The sequence below is a fragment of the Pagrus pagrus genome, assembly GCF_965226575.1.
Source record: "Pagrus pagrus genome assembly, chromosome: 5".
Taxonomy (NCBI): domain Eukaryota; kingdom Metazoa; phylum Chordata; class Actinopteri; order Spariformes; family Sparidae; genus Pagrus; species Pagrus pagrus.
In genome coordinates this window covers 8,014,690-8,035,111 of record NC_140189.1, presented here as the reverse complement: position 1 = coordinate 8,035,111, position 20,422 = coordinate 8,014,690, and the positions used below count along the sequence as shown (strand labels likewise).

The window sequence follows — 20,422 nt, the reverse complement described above, 5'->3', positions numbered from 1 at the left end:
GGGCAACACTGCCGTAGCCCCATTTGGAGCATTTGGACCAACAATAAGCCTAGCTCTGCCAACATCCATTTGCCCTGCTTTGCGTGGTTTATAGTAGCATCTCACCACGCAACCTTCAGGCCAGAGCTCTGGGTTATACATCTCCATAACATCATTACACTCAGCCCAGACTTTTAACGAGCTGTATCGGTTGCTCACAGTGTCAATACGCTCACATTTAACGTCATGGCCAAGTTGTTTAGTCAAGTAGTTAGAGTTTCTGCATCGAGATCTGGTGTGAATTTGGTAGCTAAAACACTCACCAACTTTGTACGAACCACTTTTATACTCCCTTGTGCAGCGGTGCCAATAACAGGTTTAGACGCCATCCGGTCAGTTTTACCAACACAGGGAAACAGGTTGTTCCTCGTTGGTCTTTTTCTGAGGTTACCCTGTTTCACAACCCGGCTCCATTTCGGCGTGATGACTACAGATCCTCCTGGGCTCACGCCGCCATTCATGGTCCCTGACTAGGCAGACAGGCCTGCACTGGTGGAGTCACCTGCTACAGCAGGGCCAGGGATGTGCGCGTCCTTCGCCAACACCGTGCCATCCTCTCCAGCTGGGCCATTATGCACAGCGCTGGTGCAGGCTGGTTCAGTGTCGCTCAGCGCCAACAGCCTTCCATTATGACTCAGCTCCAGTCTACGCTCTACGGTGGCAACTTTGCTGTCTATGGTCGCAACCACCATGCGTAGGTCCTCGCCGACATCTGCCTGAAGTTTCACTGTGTGCCTTAGCGCGCAAACTTCACTGTGCAGTCGCTCCATTTTGCTCAGCAGGTTGGACACGTCCAGATTGTTAAAAGACACAGGTGGTAACTCATCAAGGTAGTGGGAGACGAATCAAGGAATATTATCTCCACATTCATTCAATACTTTCAGGCAACATTTGATATTATTAGCATCTTTTTGGTTGCCTTTGTAGGTCACGCACCTTTGCTTAGTGTCAGGACAGAGTTCAAACAACACCTTCTTTGAGGACTCGATCCACTCAGAGTCGAAGGCATTCGAGGCTAGAAGGACTTTTTCATCCTGGGTCATCGTTTTAATTTTGACCGCAAGAAAGTTGAGAAACTCGTCTTCTACAATAACTTGATCATCAGTCCTGTAGATTGTCGGTTTTAATCGGGGCTGCTGGCTCAAACCAGGAGCTGCTGACCCACGATGCACGCCATCCGCCATCTTATCTTCCTTGTGTTGGCAAGAAGATGAAAGAAGCGGTTTAGCGTCTACAAAGGGGGCACAGGCCTTCAACTGTATCCAAATTCCCTGTATTTAGCGAGCTAAATGTTTCGTCTTCTGAGCTGGCTACCTGAGGTTTGGTCAAATATTGATCTCTTTTAATTTCCCTTCAGCTAATACTATATAACTCTATACTTGTTCCAGTTTGCTTCTTCAAATTTCCATCTTCCTTCTCTCTCGTCCTGTTTCATCTCCCTTTCAACTCCAACACCTATGAATATTGGATAGTGATCACTCCCTGTAGTGCTTCCTTTAAATACTTCCCAACAACTCTTCCCGACCAGTGACTGTGATACCAAAGTATGGTCTACTGCTGACTCTGTATCCTTCCCCAAATAAACCCTTGTGCCTGCTCCATCATTTAAACACACCAATTCCTTCTCATCTATTAGTTCCTCTAAAATCTCTCCATTTAAATCATCTTTCCCCCCACACTCTACTATGTGCATTAAAATCCCCACACTGTGCTATGTGCATTAAAATCCCCACACCAGATGATATTATATCTCCAGTGTTCCAATATTCACTCTAGTTTTCCTTTTTCTAACTTTTTGCATGGGTTATAAAAAAATACTATTTTCATACTACCATTCTTACTCCATATTTCAATAACTATTACCTCTAACTCTTGTAATGTATCTAACTGTCTATAATTTATACCTTCTTTAATAAATATCGCACACCCTCCTCCATTACCATTGTTTCTATCTTTGCGTATAACAGTATACCTGTCACGGTCTGACCACGGCAGTCGGGGTTATGTGTTTTCGTTTTGTTTTTCCCCCTCGTCTGTCTTCCCCCTCCCTTTCTCCTCACCTGCTCCTGTTTGCCTATGTGTCTGGACAGGTGGGCGTGGCGGCAGTGTCGGCAAGCAGCGGAGAGGCGCACCTGCAGATCATCCCATTCATCACCCTCTGCTATATAACCCGGTCTCATCTCCACTCCGGCGCCAGATTGTTCCGCTAGTTACGGTGACTATTATTGACGGCCGCTAAGACCTTAGTGTTGAAGCTTTACTACTATTTTCCACGTTCCACGGACATCCTAGTGTTTTTTCTCTTTGAGACCCGTCTCATTAGATTTGTTTGTTCTTCCGCGTGGCAGGTGACTCCAGTGCCTCTTCGCCCCGGCTTCCTGAGTTCCCACCTGCCTGCCTGCCCGCCTGCCGACCAGCCAGACTCAGCCCACTGTGTTCCTCCCAAAGAACCCTCCGAGGTCTAATAAACTGTTTGTTTCACTTCTACTGCTGCCTCCGCTCTCCCTCTCTCTGCATTTTGGTCCAAACAAAAGACTCGACATAACAATACCCCTTAATAATGAAATCCAGAGTTGATTTGAGCCATGTTTCCTGAATGCATATGATGTCTGGTTTCCTTTCTAACTTATCAATATATCCTTTAAACCCCTGTCCATTCACTATCAGACTCCTGGCGTTCCATTGAAGTATCATCATTATGTTATGATTTGCGAAGCTGCCTCCGAGGTCCCTTCGCCATGGCTAAGGTCAGCATGTATCTTTTCCCATGATAAATCTTTCATGTTAGGGAATTTAGCTGCTGCATTAACTATGACTTTGATTTTCTCTGTCTTGTTTTTTTCTTGCTCTGAACAGTTGATGACGTAAACTAAGAATAGCACTAATCTGTCCATTGGCATTCCTGTATTGTCCTTATGTGCCTGCCCTGAAGCCACGCTTGTTTCATGTTTGCTTTGGTTGACTCCTTCTTCTCTTCTTTCATTGTTACATATCTGACAGCCTCTTTCCGCTCTGATTTTACTTGTTGAATTTCTGCTGCCTGCTTCCTGACAACGCATCTGCCATATGCTGCTGTGTGGTTCCCTCCACAGTTACAGCACTTAACTGCATCCTTGCTGCCACACTGTCCATACGCATGCTCTCCTCCACATCTTCCACATCTCTGTTTCCCTTTGCATACATTAGCAGTATGACCACATCGCTGACATTATCTTAGTGCAGGAGGAACATATTCTCTTAAGCTAAAACTCCTCCTGTACCCTACCATCATTTTCCCAGGAACCCCCCTTATCCTTGAACTGTAGTAGAACAGATTCACTATTAACTTTTTCCACATTTCTAAAGGCCTAAATGCCGTCTAATTCCTGTGACCGTTCCTCCTTTCAGCACTTTCCTGAGCTCCTCCAGGTTTTCTCCAACAGGGATTCCAGTTATCACTCCTAGTTTCTCTCCTCTCCCCAACTATCCTTTTATCCACTATTTCTTTTTTACATACTGATTGCAGTTTATTTGTTTTATTTCTCTGCTCAGTATTCTTGCATTTACCAACAGACTGCCATCACGTAATATCTTCACCATCTCTATTTCTCCAATCGCCTTTCTCAATCCAGCTGTTAGAGTGATTGGACTAACCGATGTTATCTCACTGCCCACTTTAAATTTAAGAATGATCTTAAATTCTTCGATCATTATCCTTTTCCTGACATCTCTTCCTTCCTCATCCTCCTCTTTTTTTTTGTTGTCTGACTGTGGCTGTGTCCAAATTCAGGGGCTGCATCCTTCGAAGGGCGCATTTGAAGGCCAATTACGTCACAACGCTGGGCGAAGGCTGTCCAAATTCGAAGGCTCCTTCAAATGCAGCCCACAAATGCAGCCTTCTTTTCCCTGTTTTCGGAGGACGCACCGCTACTATCCTTCGCGGCCTCTCATATCCCAAGATCCTTTGCGCGCCGCTCCTCAGTCCCGAAAAAGAAGAGGGAAAGCAAGAAAAATGGCGACATCAAGTAGTGCAGACTTAGTACTGAGTTTATACTTGGTTTTTACTCATTTGAACATCCATTGGCAGATATGTTAAACTTCAGCGGACTTTCAGTTAAAATATGTGACGCTGGTAATGCATTAGCATTAAGCATAAATTAGCATTATGCCGTTGGAAGTAAAGCTTTAAAAGCCTTCACTTTCAAAATGTTAGACGTTCAGAAAATCATAAAATCCATTCAGTCAACTCTCTTTCGCGGGCCTAGGCGGCATCAATCGTGACGTAACGGTAAGGGCGGGAACATCTGGTGACGCAACCAGGAAATACTCCGAAGGCTAGACCGTCCCATTTAACAACGCGGCCGTCAAAGGACTCTCCGAAGGACCCGGCCTTCGGAGTCCACAAAGGCCGGGTCCTTCGAAGAATGCAGCCCCTGAATTTGGACACAGCTTATTTCTGCTATCCCTCTCCCTCCTCCATCTTTCCTGCTCGCACTCTTTTCCCACTCCGTCTCCTCATCCTCCAACAATCCACTACAATTTCCCATTCTGATCCAGTCACAAAAACATCCGAATCACCCGCTTTCCACCTTCCTGGAAATCGTTGCCTCCTACCAAACTCAATCTGGAGTGGTCCATCTGATTAAGTAGAGGGGTTCCCAGAGGAGGAGACCAAGTGTGGTAGAGTGGGAGGGGTGTTTTGTTTCTGTTTAGGGTTTAGGTTGTTAAAACGCCTGTTTTTAAAGATACACATTTTAAAACGAACTAAAATGTATTTCTAGTGAGCCAGACCAGCGAGGAGAGAACCACACACACAGCTAGAGACCACAGCTCCTGCCTTGGGTCCATTTGAGGCATAGCCAAAAGTGTAGTTAGAGTTCTTTTTTTCTGAAGTAATTCATTTGTATTCTTTCTTTTGTATTTTCCTATTTTGGTAAAATAGTTAATTTAGTGTCCCTTGTTTGTTTTTCATCATTTTGGCCTATTTTCACTGTAAATAACTGCACGGGACTCCACTGCTGTAAAGAAAATACACTTTGACTGCTGAACTTTGCCTGCCCATGTGTCTGGCTACTCGGCCAACCCTTACCCTTGATTTCAAACTACTCAGCATTTGAATGCAACTGATTTTAACTACATGCTGTCCTGTATGGTTGTCTGCAATTTATCTTTTATGCAACTGTTTAATTTGTTTTGTTGTGTTTGTTTGCTGCAGTTTATCATTTTTCAAGCACTTTTTTCAATTTTATTTGTGTTCTGTCATATTGCTTCTTATCTGTTATCATTTTTACGTACCCATTCTGTTTATTCGCTCTGTGATTATGTTTGTTGTTTCTATTTGTTACATATTTTTGCACCTATTCTGTTTTTTATATGTGCTCTCGACATCATCTAAAATGAGGGCCTGCCCTCAATGATTTTTCTTGATTTAAATAAAGGATGAATGAATGAATCAAAAATCAGTTTTCTCTCAGCAGCAGGTGATAGTTGGTTGTACAGTTGATCTTGGGACCTGTAACTGCTTTGAAATGGCTCCAAGTGACTTTCCTGACTTGTTCAAATGAATAATGAGCTCTTTCAGATCAATGCTGAGCTCTGTAGACTTTCCCATTGTAGTGTTTGTGTCTGAGTCTAATGGCTGTATCAAACAAGTCCTATAAAAATTATCAGCTGTTATTAATCAGTATCAGTCAGAAGAAGTTAAGATGCTACAAAGAACATTTGATTCAACTTTCTATAATCACCTGAACTGATTGTTCAACTTACTGTATGTATATTTATGATCACATGTTCAGAAGACCTATAATAAATGAAATGATTGAACCAAACTTCATGAATGTTTTTGTGACAAAGTAGTTTGTGTTGCACTCATTGATCACAAAAACACAAGAGCTGTAGGAATCAACTGAACACTGACATGATGAACATGTTCTTTATGAGTGATGGAAACTTTTGACCGTGACTGTATCTAATATTGAGTTGATGTGCAGATGAATGATCTGTGTTTCCTCTGCAGACGACAGTGTGTGTGAGCTGAGCAGCATGAATCAGTGTGAGGACAGAGAGGAGAGAGTCCCTCCCTCTAAAACCAGTCTGTGTGGGGAGCATGAAGCTCAGAGGTGAGACCACTATCTCTACCTGTCCACCACTCACATCACTCGACCGTCATTATTTACACTCAAAGCTCTGTGTGTGTTGTGTTAAAGCCCAGAACAGCAGAGACCAGACTCCTGTGGACCTGGACCTAGACGTGGACGTGGACGTGGAAGTGGACGTCGATGTGGACCTGGACCTGGACCTGAGCCCAGCTGTGTGTCCTTTAAGAGTGACTGGTCAAAGAAGCGCCTCACTGATTTTAAAGGAGAACAGCCCTCTGCTGCAAAGAGGTAAGCTGTTAATATCATTAAAATGTGACTGATTCAAGTTTTAACTGTTAATAATCCAGAGAAGTTTTTTAAAGCTGTCAGTTTGTTTTCAGCATCGTTCTTCTTCACTCACATTTTTATTGTCACATCTGAAAGCTGCCCAGTATAACCAGTCTGCAGCTCTGCTCTCCAGTTTAACTTTCCCTCCACGCACTCCTTGTGACTGTTGTCTGATGACTGCATGAGTATAAAACACATTTCACCGAGGCTAAGAGATGCTATCTGCTAATATCTCCACACCCACATTCAACCATAGATGGTTGATGATTATCATGATTATCATATATATCACCAACATCAACACACACACACACACACACACACACACACACACTTTCCTTTCTTCTTTTTATTTTTATTTATTTATTTTTTAATTATTATTAATTATTAATTATCTATGTATTCTTTTTTCTGTAATCCTTTGCTTTGGCAATATTGTATAACACATTCGTGCCAATAAAGCCTGTTGAATTGAATTGAATTGAATTGGTCGATGCAAAGCGCCTGATGAATGTTAATGGATGAAATGAGCCGCTGATCAGTGTAGATCAACTGAGAAGAAGACGATAATAAAGGAGTGTTTCTGCCACGGAACAACAAGGTGTTTGAGGATGAGGTGGAGGTTACAAAGCACATGTTAAGTCTTTCAGTCAAGTCGTCCTCCAGCAGTGTGAGGACAGATAAAGTCTGTGCATGCAGCGTTACACATGAGTGTCACAACAAAACAAAATGTGTGTAGGCATGGGTCAGAGTTAACTTACAGTTTAGTTCACTCAGCTCTTCCTTCAACTTTGTTTTTACACATCTGAAGTTTTGTGTAGAAAGTGGCGTACGCCTTTTTCAGGCCCTGTGACGTAAGTATGCAACTTTTATAAACGAGACCCAGATTCTGCTGAACTGGAACTAGAACCTGGTTCTGAACCCAGCTCTGTGTCTTGAAGGACTGTTTTTTTACCTCTTGTTTGACAGGATTCAGTAAATCAGTGGCTTTGTTTTGGTTTGGTTCAATATTTGCTGAGAAAATGAAGCGATGATCCACAGACTGAAATCATTCAGCTTCATTTGTTTTTTTGAACTCTGGTGTGTTGATAGCTGCTAGTTTCTCCAGATGCTTCTGTGTCTGAAGAATAAAAAGAGAATTTCAATCTCTGGTGGTCTTTCTCTCTGTCTAACAGGATCTGTAGGAGACCAGACTCTGCTGGACCTGAACCTGGACCTGGACCTGAGCCCAGCTGTGTGTCCTTTAAGAGTGACTGGTCAAAATATCGCCTCATTGAATTTAAAGGAGAACAGCCCTCTGCTGCACAGAGGTAAGCTTTTAATATCATTAAAATGTGACTGATTCATGTTTTAACTGTTAATTATCCAGAGAAGTTTTTTAAAGCTGTCAGTTTTTTTTCAGCATCGTTCTTCTTCACTCACATTTATATTGTCACATCTGAAAGCTGCCCAGTATAACCAGTCTGCAGCTCTGCTCTCCAGTTTAACTTTTCCTCCACACACTCTTTCTGAGTGTTGTCTGATGACTGCATGAGTATAAAACAGATTTCACCGAGGCTAACAGATGCTATCTGCTAACGAAGGCTAACCCTGATTCCACAGAGTTCCTCCATCAATTCATCATTTTCTACTGTTGATTTGAAAGAGTCTGTCAATGCAGAGAAGAATGTTGTTAAGTAATCTGATTACTGTGGCAGAAGAAAACCAACACCAAAAACTAATCTCTAACTCTAAACATTGAATCTGAACTTTTGATGAGGCAAATTTAATATAACTTGCGGTCAATTGGGGACACGACCTTTTGTTCCACACTGCTATGACCACAACCTTACAAAGGAGGTTGTAAAAGAGTGTCTTGCCTAGAATCAAGTGAGCTGTTGTGGTTTTAATGTATTTTGCGTTTTCCAAAGTGCTGCAATTGTAACACTTGTTCAAAACACAAGCTGTTGGAAAAAGAGGGAGATGTGCAGAGGAAGTCTGGAGTCTGCTTTTTTGAGATGGATGTTCTTTCTTTAAATTGAACTTGTAACCTTTAGAGACGTCATGGAAATGAACTTGTGAACCTTTTTTTGTGAATTAAAGTATAAAAAGAATGACAGTGAGGAAGTCAGGAGGTATTTTGGAACGTTTTTGAAGAGGCTGTTCGGTCTTTGCTATTTGCTCTGACTTGACATCTTTGATTGATTTTGACTTTGTTCATTTGTGACTTTTGTATTTTCCTGAATTGAAGACAAGAAGAAAGCTGTAAAACTTTTATTTAACTGGGTTGTATTTTGTACATCCCAATCTAAGTTCTTTTGTTGGCTCCTCTCTCAATGGTCGTCTGACAGGAACTCTGACTCAAACTAAATTAAACTCAATTCAGAGTGAGGATTTAAATTGATTAAAAATTGAACTGATGAAAGTTAAAGTTGTGATTTGACACTGATGAACTAATGTGGTTTATTGTTGTGGTTTAGAACTTGAGTTCATGAATGAAACTCATTTGGTTTGGTTGTGGTTTCACATACTGTATTGATGGTTTCACTCTGGTAGTGATCGATGTGTTATGTGGATGAATCTCAAGTTAGGGTTAAAAATGGGGTAATGAATTTACTCCTTTCAGACCCAGAGAATCCCTCAAGGACAGAGTGGGGTTCCCTTAGGAGTTGGTTTTATAATTACTCACTGTATGGTACGATAAGTCTCACACCACCTATACACACACACACACACACACACACACACACACACACACACATATTTTGTTGTTAACCAGATAGTTACAAGAGTAACCTAAATAAATCCTGAAATAGAGTGCCTATAAAAAGTATTCACCCCTTTAATTGTTTTCCCATGTTATTGCTTTTATAATTGGAATCGTGGCCAATATACAAGAAATATGCAAAACAAAACATTTACAAAGAAAGCTGAAAACAGATTTCTACAAAGTACTGTCAATTATTTAAAAATATATAATGTAAAATAGGTGATTACATAAGTATTCACCCCCTTTAAATTAACAGACCTAATTCAACAGAGGTCCAGCCAATTATGCTAGTAGTCTCACAATTGGTGAAATGGAGTGCAGTGAATGTGTCTCAAGTGATTGTTGTATGAAGACACCTGTGTCTGAAGGTCCAGTCACTGCTTAATCAGTATTCATGGCTACAATTACACCATGAAGACAAAAGAACACTCCAAGCACCTCTTTGAAATGGTTATTGAAAAGTATAAGTATGTGTAAATCTGCCTAGAGCAGGCCGTCCTCACAAACTGAGAAACCGTGCAAGAAGGAGACTAGTGAGGGAGGCCACCAAGACACCTGTGACCAGGGCCGCCCCTGGCCAAATTGGGGCCCTAAGCAGAATTTTATTTTGAGGCCCCCCCCAATTACAAAATGACTCTTTCAACAATGGAAGAAGCCTTTTACAGATGCACACGTCTGCATTTTCTGGATGCAAAGTCATCAATGAGGTCATCATATGACAGCTGCTGTGCCACTTCTGAGTTGATGCTTATGATAGCCAGGCCACTCAAGCGTTCTTGCGCCATTGATGAGCTTCAGTTTTTGCTCAGCAAAGGCAACTGTAACAGGGAGAGTTACTGCAATGGTGCTAGACTCCTCACAAAGATTAAAATGCAATTAATGCAAAAAAGACTACACCTAATAATAATATTCATTATGATTTGATGATATTTCTATATTGAAATATTTTTATATACTTATTTATACATTCAGTACTTAGGTTCTATATTCCTCCAGTCCACATCTAGACAGAATTATCCTCTCTTCTGTCTCATGATTAGCAGGCTAGCAGCTGGGGTGTAACATACCCACCTTCAAGTGAAGCACGAGCCTCCTCTTGTTTTGACTGTTTCTTTCTTTTGCTTGCTCCCGATTCCTATTGCCGTTTGGAGGCCATCTCTCCACCTGCATACAACTGCCTGTCGGCACATCTGACCGCTGATTGGTCAGATGCTGCGTGCTGTCAATCATTGTGGCAACATGTGCGGTGTCAGATTACTCGTCTCTTTTTTTTTTCTGTCCTGCCTCGGGCTGACTTGGTGCTCTACGCGCGCCTCACGGCAGGGATGCGCATCCTTTGCACATTTGCAGATAATGCGTCCCCTTGTGCAAAATGGGGCCCCCCGCGGATCGTGGGGCCCTACGCACAGCGCGTGTTCTGCGTTTTAGGTAGGGGCGGCGCTGCCTGTGACTACTCTGAAGGAGTTAAAAGCTTCAGCAGCTGAGCTGGGAGAGACTCTGTATACAAGAACTGTTGCCCGGGTTCTTCACGAGTCAAAGCTTGATGGGAGAGTGGACAAGAGAAAGCCACTGTTGAAGAAAGCTCATTAGATCTCCACTAGAGTTCACCCAAAGGCATGTGGGAGAGACTCCAAGGTCAACTGGAAGAAGGTTCTTTGGTCTGATGAATTTTTTTGGCCATCAGACTAGACGCTATGTTTGGTGGGCACATCATCACAAACGCACCATCTCCACCGTGAAGCATGGTGGTGGCAGCATCATGCTGTTGGGATGCTTCTCAGCAGCAGGCCCTGGAAGGCTTGTAAAGGTAGAGGGTAAAATGAATGCAGCAAATTATAGGGAAATCCTGGAAGACAATCTGATTCAGTCTGCAAGAGAACTATGACTTGGGAGAAGATTTATTTTCCAGCAAGACAATGACCGAAAGCATACAGCGAAAGCTACATGGTTTAAAGACAACAAGGTGAATGTTCTAGAGTGGCCAAGTCAAAGCCAAATAGAGAATTTGTGGCTGGACTTGAAAAAGGGCTGTTCACACCCAATCCCTGTGCAACCTGACAGGGCTTGAGCAGTTTTACAGAGAAGAATGGAATAAAATTGAGTCCAGATGTGCAGGCCCGATTGAGACCAATCCACACAGACTCAGTGCTGTGAATGAGGCCAAAGATGCATCTACTAAATACTGACTTGAAGGGGGTGAATACTTATGCAATCACTTCTTTTACAGAAGTGTTTGACCGGTCATTTCATTTATCTAATCAGGGGATTATTTTAATGCAATACCATTTCAATGCTACGGATAACTATTTCCAGCCCGAGCTCAAAGAGGGGACAGTGCACACCTTTACCTCAGCTCAAAAATGTGTGGCGTGTCAAACAAGCTAAAAAATAAAAATGCATTTTATTGTGTAAAAGAAACAACCAGACTGGGACTTCCGGTATGGTACAGGAGCAAGTGGCAGCATAAATAGGAGGTTCCCAGATGGTCTTATTTCCCCCCACAAAAAGTACCAGATAAACTACTAGAAAAGTTGATAGTGTAACATGAAAGGGAGGAACAAAAGGCAGACCAAAGGAAAACTGCAACAAAAACTTCAAAAACAATTCTCCTGACGAAAAGTGAAGAAATGCGTGCTAGTGCTAACTCGCTAACACTAACTGAATACGGGGCTATGGAAGCTATTCAACATCACTGCTGAGATACAGGTGGTTCGTTTGGGTGTGAAGAAAGAAATCAACAAAACAATTGGGACACTCAAGAGCGAGATGGCGGACTTCCAAGGAGAAATAAACCAAAAACTAAATGGTATTGTTTCAGAATTTAAAGAAATAACAGAAAGAGTGGAGGAGATGGAGCAGAGGGTGGCCAATGTGGAAGAGCATAACACGGACGTTAATGAGATGCATACCTACACACTTGAACTTCAGAAATCCATCCAAGACCAGCTAACGGACCTGGAGGCACGTTCACGCAGTAATAACATCCGCATCCATGGTATTCCCGAGGGGGCCGAGGGGGATAATATGAAAGCATTCCTGGAAGAGTTTTTAAAAAAGAGCTGACCCTCCCCGACACCCCTCTTGGCATTCAACGCAGCCACCGGTCACTGGGATCCAGACCGCCACAAGGCTCTAACCCAAGGTCAGTGGTTGTCTACTTTCTTGGAGTTCACAACTAAAGAGCTAGTGCTCCGCTCTGCCTGGAAAAAGAAAGAGATTCACGTCAACGGAGGAAGAGTGTTTTTTGAGCATCAGACTCAAAAATCAGACTGAAATTCTCTCGAAAAGAAAGTCGTACACTCCTATCAGGAGAGTGCTTAGGGAGAGGGAAATCCGCTTCTAGACCCTCTACCTGGTGAAACTTGAAATGTTCCTCGATGCCGGCCCAACTGTCTACAACTGCGCACAGGAGGCGAAAGACGACCTGCGGAAAAGAGGATTAATCCCGGAGGACGGTGAGGCGCCGGCCCCTGCACGAAACACATCTACAGCGAGACAGAGGTACTGTACAATAAGGCAAGTTTTCCTATGGCTAACATGCTTCAATTAAACTGACTGTATGTTTGGGAACTGATGCTTAGTTTTCTATGTGCACTGCTCTGATGTGAACACCTGTCAGAGATACCAAGTGGCACAGAGAGGGGCTCCTTCTTTGTCAATGGACTCCCCTCTCATCCTAGAAGTTAAGTTCACACTTCAAAGATGGAAGTCATTAATGTTCAATAAGTATGCTATGTTCACAGGTTGTGTTTTATTTTGTTACACAGACAGATGTTCTTCTGTTCAGGTCATCTATGGACGTTTGAGTGCCTGGTCAAACTTCTCATTTGAACACTGATTGAAATGCTTCATCAGGGATATTAAGTCGTCATTCTTAATGTTAATGGGCTAAATAACCCCATAAAGAGAAGTAAAGCTATGGCTTAAATGAAAAGAGAGAAACGACATAATCTTCTGGCAGGAGACGCACCTTATAAGCGCAGAGCATGAAAAACTACGCAAAATGGGTTTTAAAAACTCATATTATATATAGGAATAATTGTAATAATACAAGAGGTGTGGCAATACTAATTTCAAATAGGATTAACTTCCAGTTTTCCTCACAAATTACAGATAAAGGATGTTACTTGCTAGTCAAAGGGTCTATTGATAATAGAGAAATCACGTTACTGAATGTATATAGCCCACCAGGAAATGATAAACAGCTGATTAAAAAGGTATTAAATTTGATGAGTACAGAAACATCAGGAGTGCTGATATGTGGAGGGGACTTTAACATGCATCTACATCCTTCTCTAGACTCCACAAGCAGAACAAAAAACATGAAACTTGAAGCATTATACACAGGAAAACTGCTCAGTGAAATAGGTATGATGGATGTGTGGAGGGAATTGCACCCGACTGATAAACGGTTCACCTTTTTCTCTTAATCACACTCAATGTACTTGAGAATTGATTACTTTTTTATGTTCAAAGTTGACAGACACAGAATTACTAAATGTGACATGGGAGTAAAAGACATTTCTGACCATGCTGGGGTATACTTGACATTACATTTAGATGACAGACCTAAGGAGACCTCATGGAGATTGAATACTAGCCTCTTAAATGATCCTCAATGTCAAAAATATATAACAAATGAAGTAAAAGATTACATGTCGTATAATAATAATGGGACGGTATCACCTAGTACTCTGTGGGACGCATGCAGCTAAGGCTGTTCTAATGTGGTCAGCCAGGAAGAAGAAGGTAAAAGAAAAAGAAATTAAAGATCTGACTGCAAAACTAAAATGTTTGGAGATTAGACATATGAAATATACTGAAAATGTTGTTTTAAATTGTATTCAGGAGACAAAACAAACCCTAAATAACATATTTGAAAGCCAATTGAAAAAAAAAGCTAAATTAATTAAGCACAATTTTTGTGAAAATGGTCCAAAATCTAGAAAGTTGCTTGCATGGAGGATACGTAAACAATTGGCAGAGAGATTTATACACAACATTAAAGACCCCCAGACTAATAAAATGTATTACAAATTGGAGGACATCCAAGGCTCCTTTGAAACTTACTATAAGAACTTAAACACTCAACCACAGGCAGCTGGGCTGGAAATTGTATCAGATTTTCTAGAATCCCTGGATTTACCACCTCTAGGGACAGAACAGAATAAAATAATGACCCAGGAGATAACAGAGGAAGAAATAAATAAAGCCGTATCAAGACTGAAAGCAAACAAAATGCCAGGAGCCAATGGTTATCTATCAGAATGGTATAAAACCTTCAGGGAGGCCTTGGTACCAATACTTAAAGAATGTTTTAACTACGTTCTTAGAGGTGGAGAGACACCACTTTCATGGAGACAAGCAATTATTTCATTAATCCCCAAAGCAGGTAAAGACAAGACAGAATGTAGTTCTTACATACCTATATCAGTGCTAAACATGGATTATAGATTATATGCATCAATATTAGCAAAAAGAATGGAAAATATCATACCAGACCTGATAGATCCGGACCAGACAGGTTTTGTGAAAAACAGACAAACCCAGGATAATGTGTGGCGGGCTCTCTGCCTCATTGATCATGCGAGAAATAATAACATGGAATCTGTAGTTATTAGTCTTGACGCCAAAAAGGCTTTTGATTCAGTCCGTTAGGATTATCTATATTTGAAACATCTGAAACATTTTGGATTTAATGATCAAGTAATAAAGGTTTTGAACTCCCTCTATTGCTCACCCACAGCCAGAATTAAAATAAACAGATCTTTATCTAAGACAGTGTCCCTGAAAAGGGGTTGTCGTCAGGGATGCCCCCTTAGTCCGACTCTTTTTGCCTTGTTTATTAAGCCGTTGGCACAGGCAATAAGAGAGGACGAAAATATATCTGCCATTCTGATTGGAAACACAGAACATAAAATCAGTTTATACGCAGATGATATTCTTATGACCCTTACTAACCCCAAAATAAGTCTGCCTAAATTACTATTACTTCTTAAAGAATTTGGCTCATATTCTGGTTACAAATTAAATTTAAACAAAACCCAAACCTTGATCTTTAATCAGGGACCGCATGAGAACATCTATAGGACATGTTAACTTAAGAACACAGGTAATACAATTAAATATCTAGGAGTACAAATACCAAAAGATTTAACTACTATTTATGACCATAATTGTACAAACATTACAACAGTTATCAAAACAGACCTAAGTCGCTGGTCGTTACTACCAATGAATATGTATAACCAAATAGAAATAATAAAGATGAATATACTACCCAGGCTCTTATTCCTCTTTCAGTCCCTGCCAGTTGACGTACCTCCCAAGCAGTTTAACGAATGGAATAGGATATCGTCATTTATTGGGGGGAAACAGAAACCACGGATTAGATTTCAGAGTTTACAGTTACCTAAAGATAAAGGTGGAATGGCCTTGCCCTGTTTGGAAGATTACTACAAGACGGCTCAGCTGCGTTTTCTGGTCTGTTGGTGTGATCTGGAATGTGACGCAAAATGGAAGGATTTGGAACAGAATTTAATAAATGCTTAGAGCTAAAGCTTAGAGGCTCAAAATTTGAGAGAAATGTTCGAACACTATGCTGGGTAGCATATGATACGGACTTCACACCAGCTGAACTGGACAGCAGATTCAAACACTGGTTGGCTCTGGGTATCACCTCATACTGCAACCATACCTTCCTCTGACACTGGATTAGAGTTGTTTCAACAACTTTCAGAAACCTATGGTCTAGAGAAAAAAGATTTCAGATATCTCCAACTGAGACATTATTATGAAAAAAACATTAAAACCCATGGAGAGGAGGGAATGAGCCTAATCAGGATATTTACTAATGCATGTAAAAATAACTCTAAAAGAAAGCTGATTTCCAGGATTTATTCCGCTCTACAACTAGACAGGGGTCTTTCTACAACCTATATTAAAGCAAGATGGGAGAAAGAAGTTAACATACAGTTATCTGAAGATGATTGGCTTAATATTTGCAGGACACAGTCCACCACCTCTAATTCAGATCTGTGGAGGGAATTCACCTGGAAAAACGTTTTAAGGTACTTCATAACTCCAAATATTAAAAGCTTACAGACCAACAACCCAGAACAAGTGTGTCCGAACATCACTTCATACTGGGTAGATGTAATAACAGTGATTACATCTACTATTAACTTACAGCTTGACCTTAATTTCAGCGTTATATATCTAGGAAACATACCAGTTGGAGTGAATAAACAAGACAGATATCTATAACAAATATTACTAGCAAGTAGCAAAAAAGCAATAACCAGGAAATGGCTGAGCACTGAGTGTCCGACTATCCTGGACTGGATAGAAATAGTAAAAGAAATTCACAATATGGAAAGATTAACATTTTCCCTGAGATATGATACAGAGAAGGGCAACAGATATTGGAAGAAATGGAAATGTTACTTGGATGCAAGATGACTGTATTATAATATGTTTGCTCTGGATGGACTTCTCACTGGGACTTTTAAAATGGACCTCCTGCATAAACAGAGGAATGCTCCCCCCTGAGCATTTTCATGATGTTTCACTCACTTCACCTGCTACAAGTTTATTGTGACTCACCAGATAGTGCTGAACAAGTAGCATCATATTAGCTCATGTGAGCTGTGCATTGCTGTCCACAGTATTACAGAGATCAATAAGAGCTGAACGGCCCAAACCAGACAAGCTGCTGAACCAACACAGTAAACTGAAATCTGTACAGAAATTCAGACTGAACTGTTGATTCACAGTGGGATCAGCAGTACCATCAACACGTTAATGTCAGGGGAAAACATCTGATTCAATGTTGTCAGCAACACTTTGACTTATGGTGACTTATTGAATATGTTTGATATATTCAAGTATCATATCCCAATATGTCAGATTACCATACCACCATATTTGAGTTTTCAGTGTTTCCACTGGTCACAGCTCAGAATCACTATTTTAATTGGATAATTATCCTGACTTGTAGCTGCTAACCAGCTTTTCACAGTGTGAAACAACAAGAAACAGAGAACAAGAAGATCGTCGTAGTAACGTAACATTAACAGAGACTTTTAATTAATTTCTCTGGCAGCAGCTCTCTTTCTTCATCTTCTCTCAGACAGCGAGATAACCTTCAAAGACCTGGAACAGTTTCTGGGGTGCCTGACTCTCCTGTATTTATCTTATTTTTCCTCCCCCACTCTATCAGTCAGCATCAAGTGTCATACATCACTATTCAGTAGAACCTGAAGTTTCACTTTGCCTCTGGTAAATGGTAAATGGACTTGCATTTCTATTGTGTTTTTCCAGTCTACTGACAGCTCAAAGTGCTTTGCAACACTTGTCACATTCACCCATTCACACACACATTCACACACTGATGGCAGAGGGCTGCCATGTGAGGTGCCGACTGCTCATCAGGAGCAATTTGGGGTTCAGTATCTTGCTCAAGGACACTTCAACATGGTGTTTTTGAGTGATTAACAATTTAATTTTCTGATCATGTAGATATGCCCAAAAAATTTCAGTAAATATGAAATGTTTTAAATCATAACAGATACAGCTCTGGAAACAAATTAAGAGACCACTGCAAATCTACATGTATGACAGCCATTCCATTCCAGTGTCTGCTGAATTCCAACACAGGCACATCACATTCTACTAAATGAGGTACTGATTAGGTGATCACCTGAACCAAATCTTATTTAACGAGGAAAAGTATAAAAAACACTGCTGTGGTCATCACTATCCTCTTGCAATAGGACCAGCTGGATGAGAAAAACAGTGCTAGTAGTACCTCAAAAGTAATTGGAATCAAAAAATAACTATTGACCATGCCAAAAGAGTTGAAAAGAAAAGTTTTGAGTGAGGAAAAGAAGGGTTCAGTTCTGGCTTGACTGGCAGAGGGATACAGTGACCGTCAGGTTGCTTCCATCCTTAAAATTTCTAAGACGGTGGTTCATAAGAACAAGGTCAAGCAGCAGACATTGGGGACAACAAAGCTACAGACCGGTAGAGGGCGAAAATGACTCTCCACTGACCGGGATGAGCAACCATAGGATGACATCAAGAGACCTACAAAAAGAATGGCAAATGGCAGCTGGGGTGAAGTGCACGGCGAGAACGGTTCAAAACAGGCTCCTAGGGGCAGGGCTCAAGTCATGTAAAGCTAGAAATAAGCCCTTCATCAATGAGAAGCAAAGAAGAGCCAGGCTGAGGTTTGCAGAAGACCATAAGGATTGGACCATAGAGGACTGGAGTAAGGTCATCTTCTCTGATGAGTCCAATTTTCAGCTTGGCCCAACACCTGGTCGTCTAATGGTTAGACGGAGACCTGGAGAGACCTATAAGCCACAGTGTCTCGCACCCACTGTGAAATTTGGTGGAGGATCGGTGATGATCTGGGGGAGCTTCAGCAAGGCTGGAATCGGGCAGATTCGTCTTTGCAAAGGACGCATGAATCAAGCCACGTACAAGTCTATCCTGGAAGAAAACTTGCTTCCTTCTGCTCTAACAATGTTCCCCAACTCTGAAGATTGGTTTTTCCAGCAGGACAATGCTCCATGCTACACAGCTAAGTCAATCAAGGTGTGGATGAAGGACCACCAGATCAAGACCCTGTCATGGCCAGCCCAATCTCCAGACCTGAACCCCATTGAAACCTCTGGAATGTGATCAAGAGGAAGATGGATGGTCACAAGCCATCAAACAAAGCTGAGCTGCTTGAATTTTTGTGGCAGGAGTGGCATAAAGTCACCCAACAGCAATGTGAAAGACAGGTGGAGAGCATGCCAAGAGGCATGAAAGCTGTGATTAACAATCAGGGTTATTCCACCAAATATCGATTTCTGAACTCTTCCTAAGTTAAAACATTAGTATTGTGTTGTTTATAAGCAAATATGAACTTGTTTTCTTTTCTTTATTTGAGGTCTGAAAACACTGCATCTTTTCTGTTATTTCAACCATTTGTCATTTTCTGCAAATAAATGCTCTGAATGACAATATTTTTATTTAGAATTTGGGAGAAATGTTGTCAGTAGTTGATAGAATAAAACAAAACAGTTCATATTACTCAAACACATACCTATAAATATTATCATCAGAGAAACTAGGGGTGTGCAGAGAAGCCGATATTTGTATCTGTATTTGTATTTGTTGAGGGGGGAAAAGTATTTGTATTTGTATTTGTAATCGAGTAAAATTCAAAATAGGCATACATTTTTTTTTTTTTGAGTTACACTTCTAATTTTCGTTATAGTGTAAGTATTCTTTAATTATCCATTATAATAATTATGGATATGCAATATTGGTTGATGTTTTTCCATAAATCCAGCAATGAACATGTAACAAGGAATGTCATTGAAAAGAAAATAACATAACATCCATTACCTCATCCATGGTTAAACCAACAACTAATAAAATATCATTGTGAACATTATGAACCCCACCACCACCCGTCCTTGTTGGAGGACGTTGAACAGACAGAATAAAAACAATTATTACACGGCTCTATTGAATGCTGCTCTCTGATTGGTCCATCGCTGCGTTCTACGGTCTATGATTTCTGTATAATGACCGTCGTCAAGTATAACAGACCCTTGCTAGGGACGGAGCTCTGATCCGCCCCTGCAACATGTAGCAACATAAGCAAGACAGCACCGCTGTCCAGCTCCTCTCTCAGGCCGGCCTCGAAAGTCGTCAGATCATGTCTGTGACTGGACACATGAGAGCAGCTAGGGACGGCGCTCTGATCCGCCCTGGCAACATATAGCAACATAAGCAAGACAGCTGGACTTTCAACGCGTTACACCAACCACAGCACGCTGTCCAGCTCCTCTCTCAGGCCCCGAAAGTGAAAGTGAAAGTTAAAACTTTACAGAGCGATCCTTGTCGCTGCTGAATCATTGTGGGTAATTATTTATTATTTATTTCAGTCGTAAGGCCATGTAATAAGCGGGATAATGTATAGTTAGTCAGTTGTTATGGAGAAATAAACCCCTTTTCTCGGGGTTTATTTCTCCATAACAACCTCCGAACTATACATTATCCCTTACATAATACTTAAAAGAACTGTTCTTTCTCATGCACAGAATTCCAAGAACTAAACTTGATCTGTAAATAATATGACATAATAGCCTATAGCTAACGGTCATTATGCTTCTGGCCTCTACCTGGTCTTTTTACTAAACTTGACCAACTCCTTTCTTCATTGCCTAAA

General features: G+C 41.2%; 1 protein-coding gene across 1 annotated transcript in view; it reads left to right on the top strand.

Moving 5' to 3' along the window:
* Nucleotides 1-6,029: 6,029 nt before the first annotated feature.
* LOC311257498 (NLR family CARD domain-containing protein 3-like) overlaps nucleotides 6,030-20,422 on the top strand; it is a gene marked incomplete at its 3' end in the record, with an annotated part of 52,955 nt that continues 38,562 nt past the window's right edge. Inside the window, exons 1-3 of the mRNA XM_084353142.1 lie at nucleotides 6,030-6,137; nucleotides 6,267-6,404; nucleotides 7,619-7,753. Of these exons, the coding sequence (XP_084209268.1) occupies nucleotides 6,061-6,137; nucleotides 6,267-6,404; nucleotides 7,619-7,753 (350 nt within the window). The 5' untranslated portion in view covers nucleotides 6,030-6,060. The remainder of the gene's footprint in view (nucleotides 6,138-6,266; nucleotides 6,405-7,618; nucleotides 7,754-20,422) is intronic.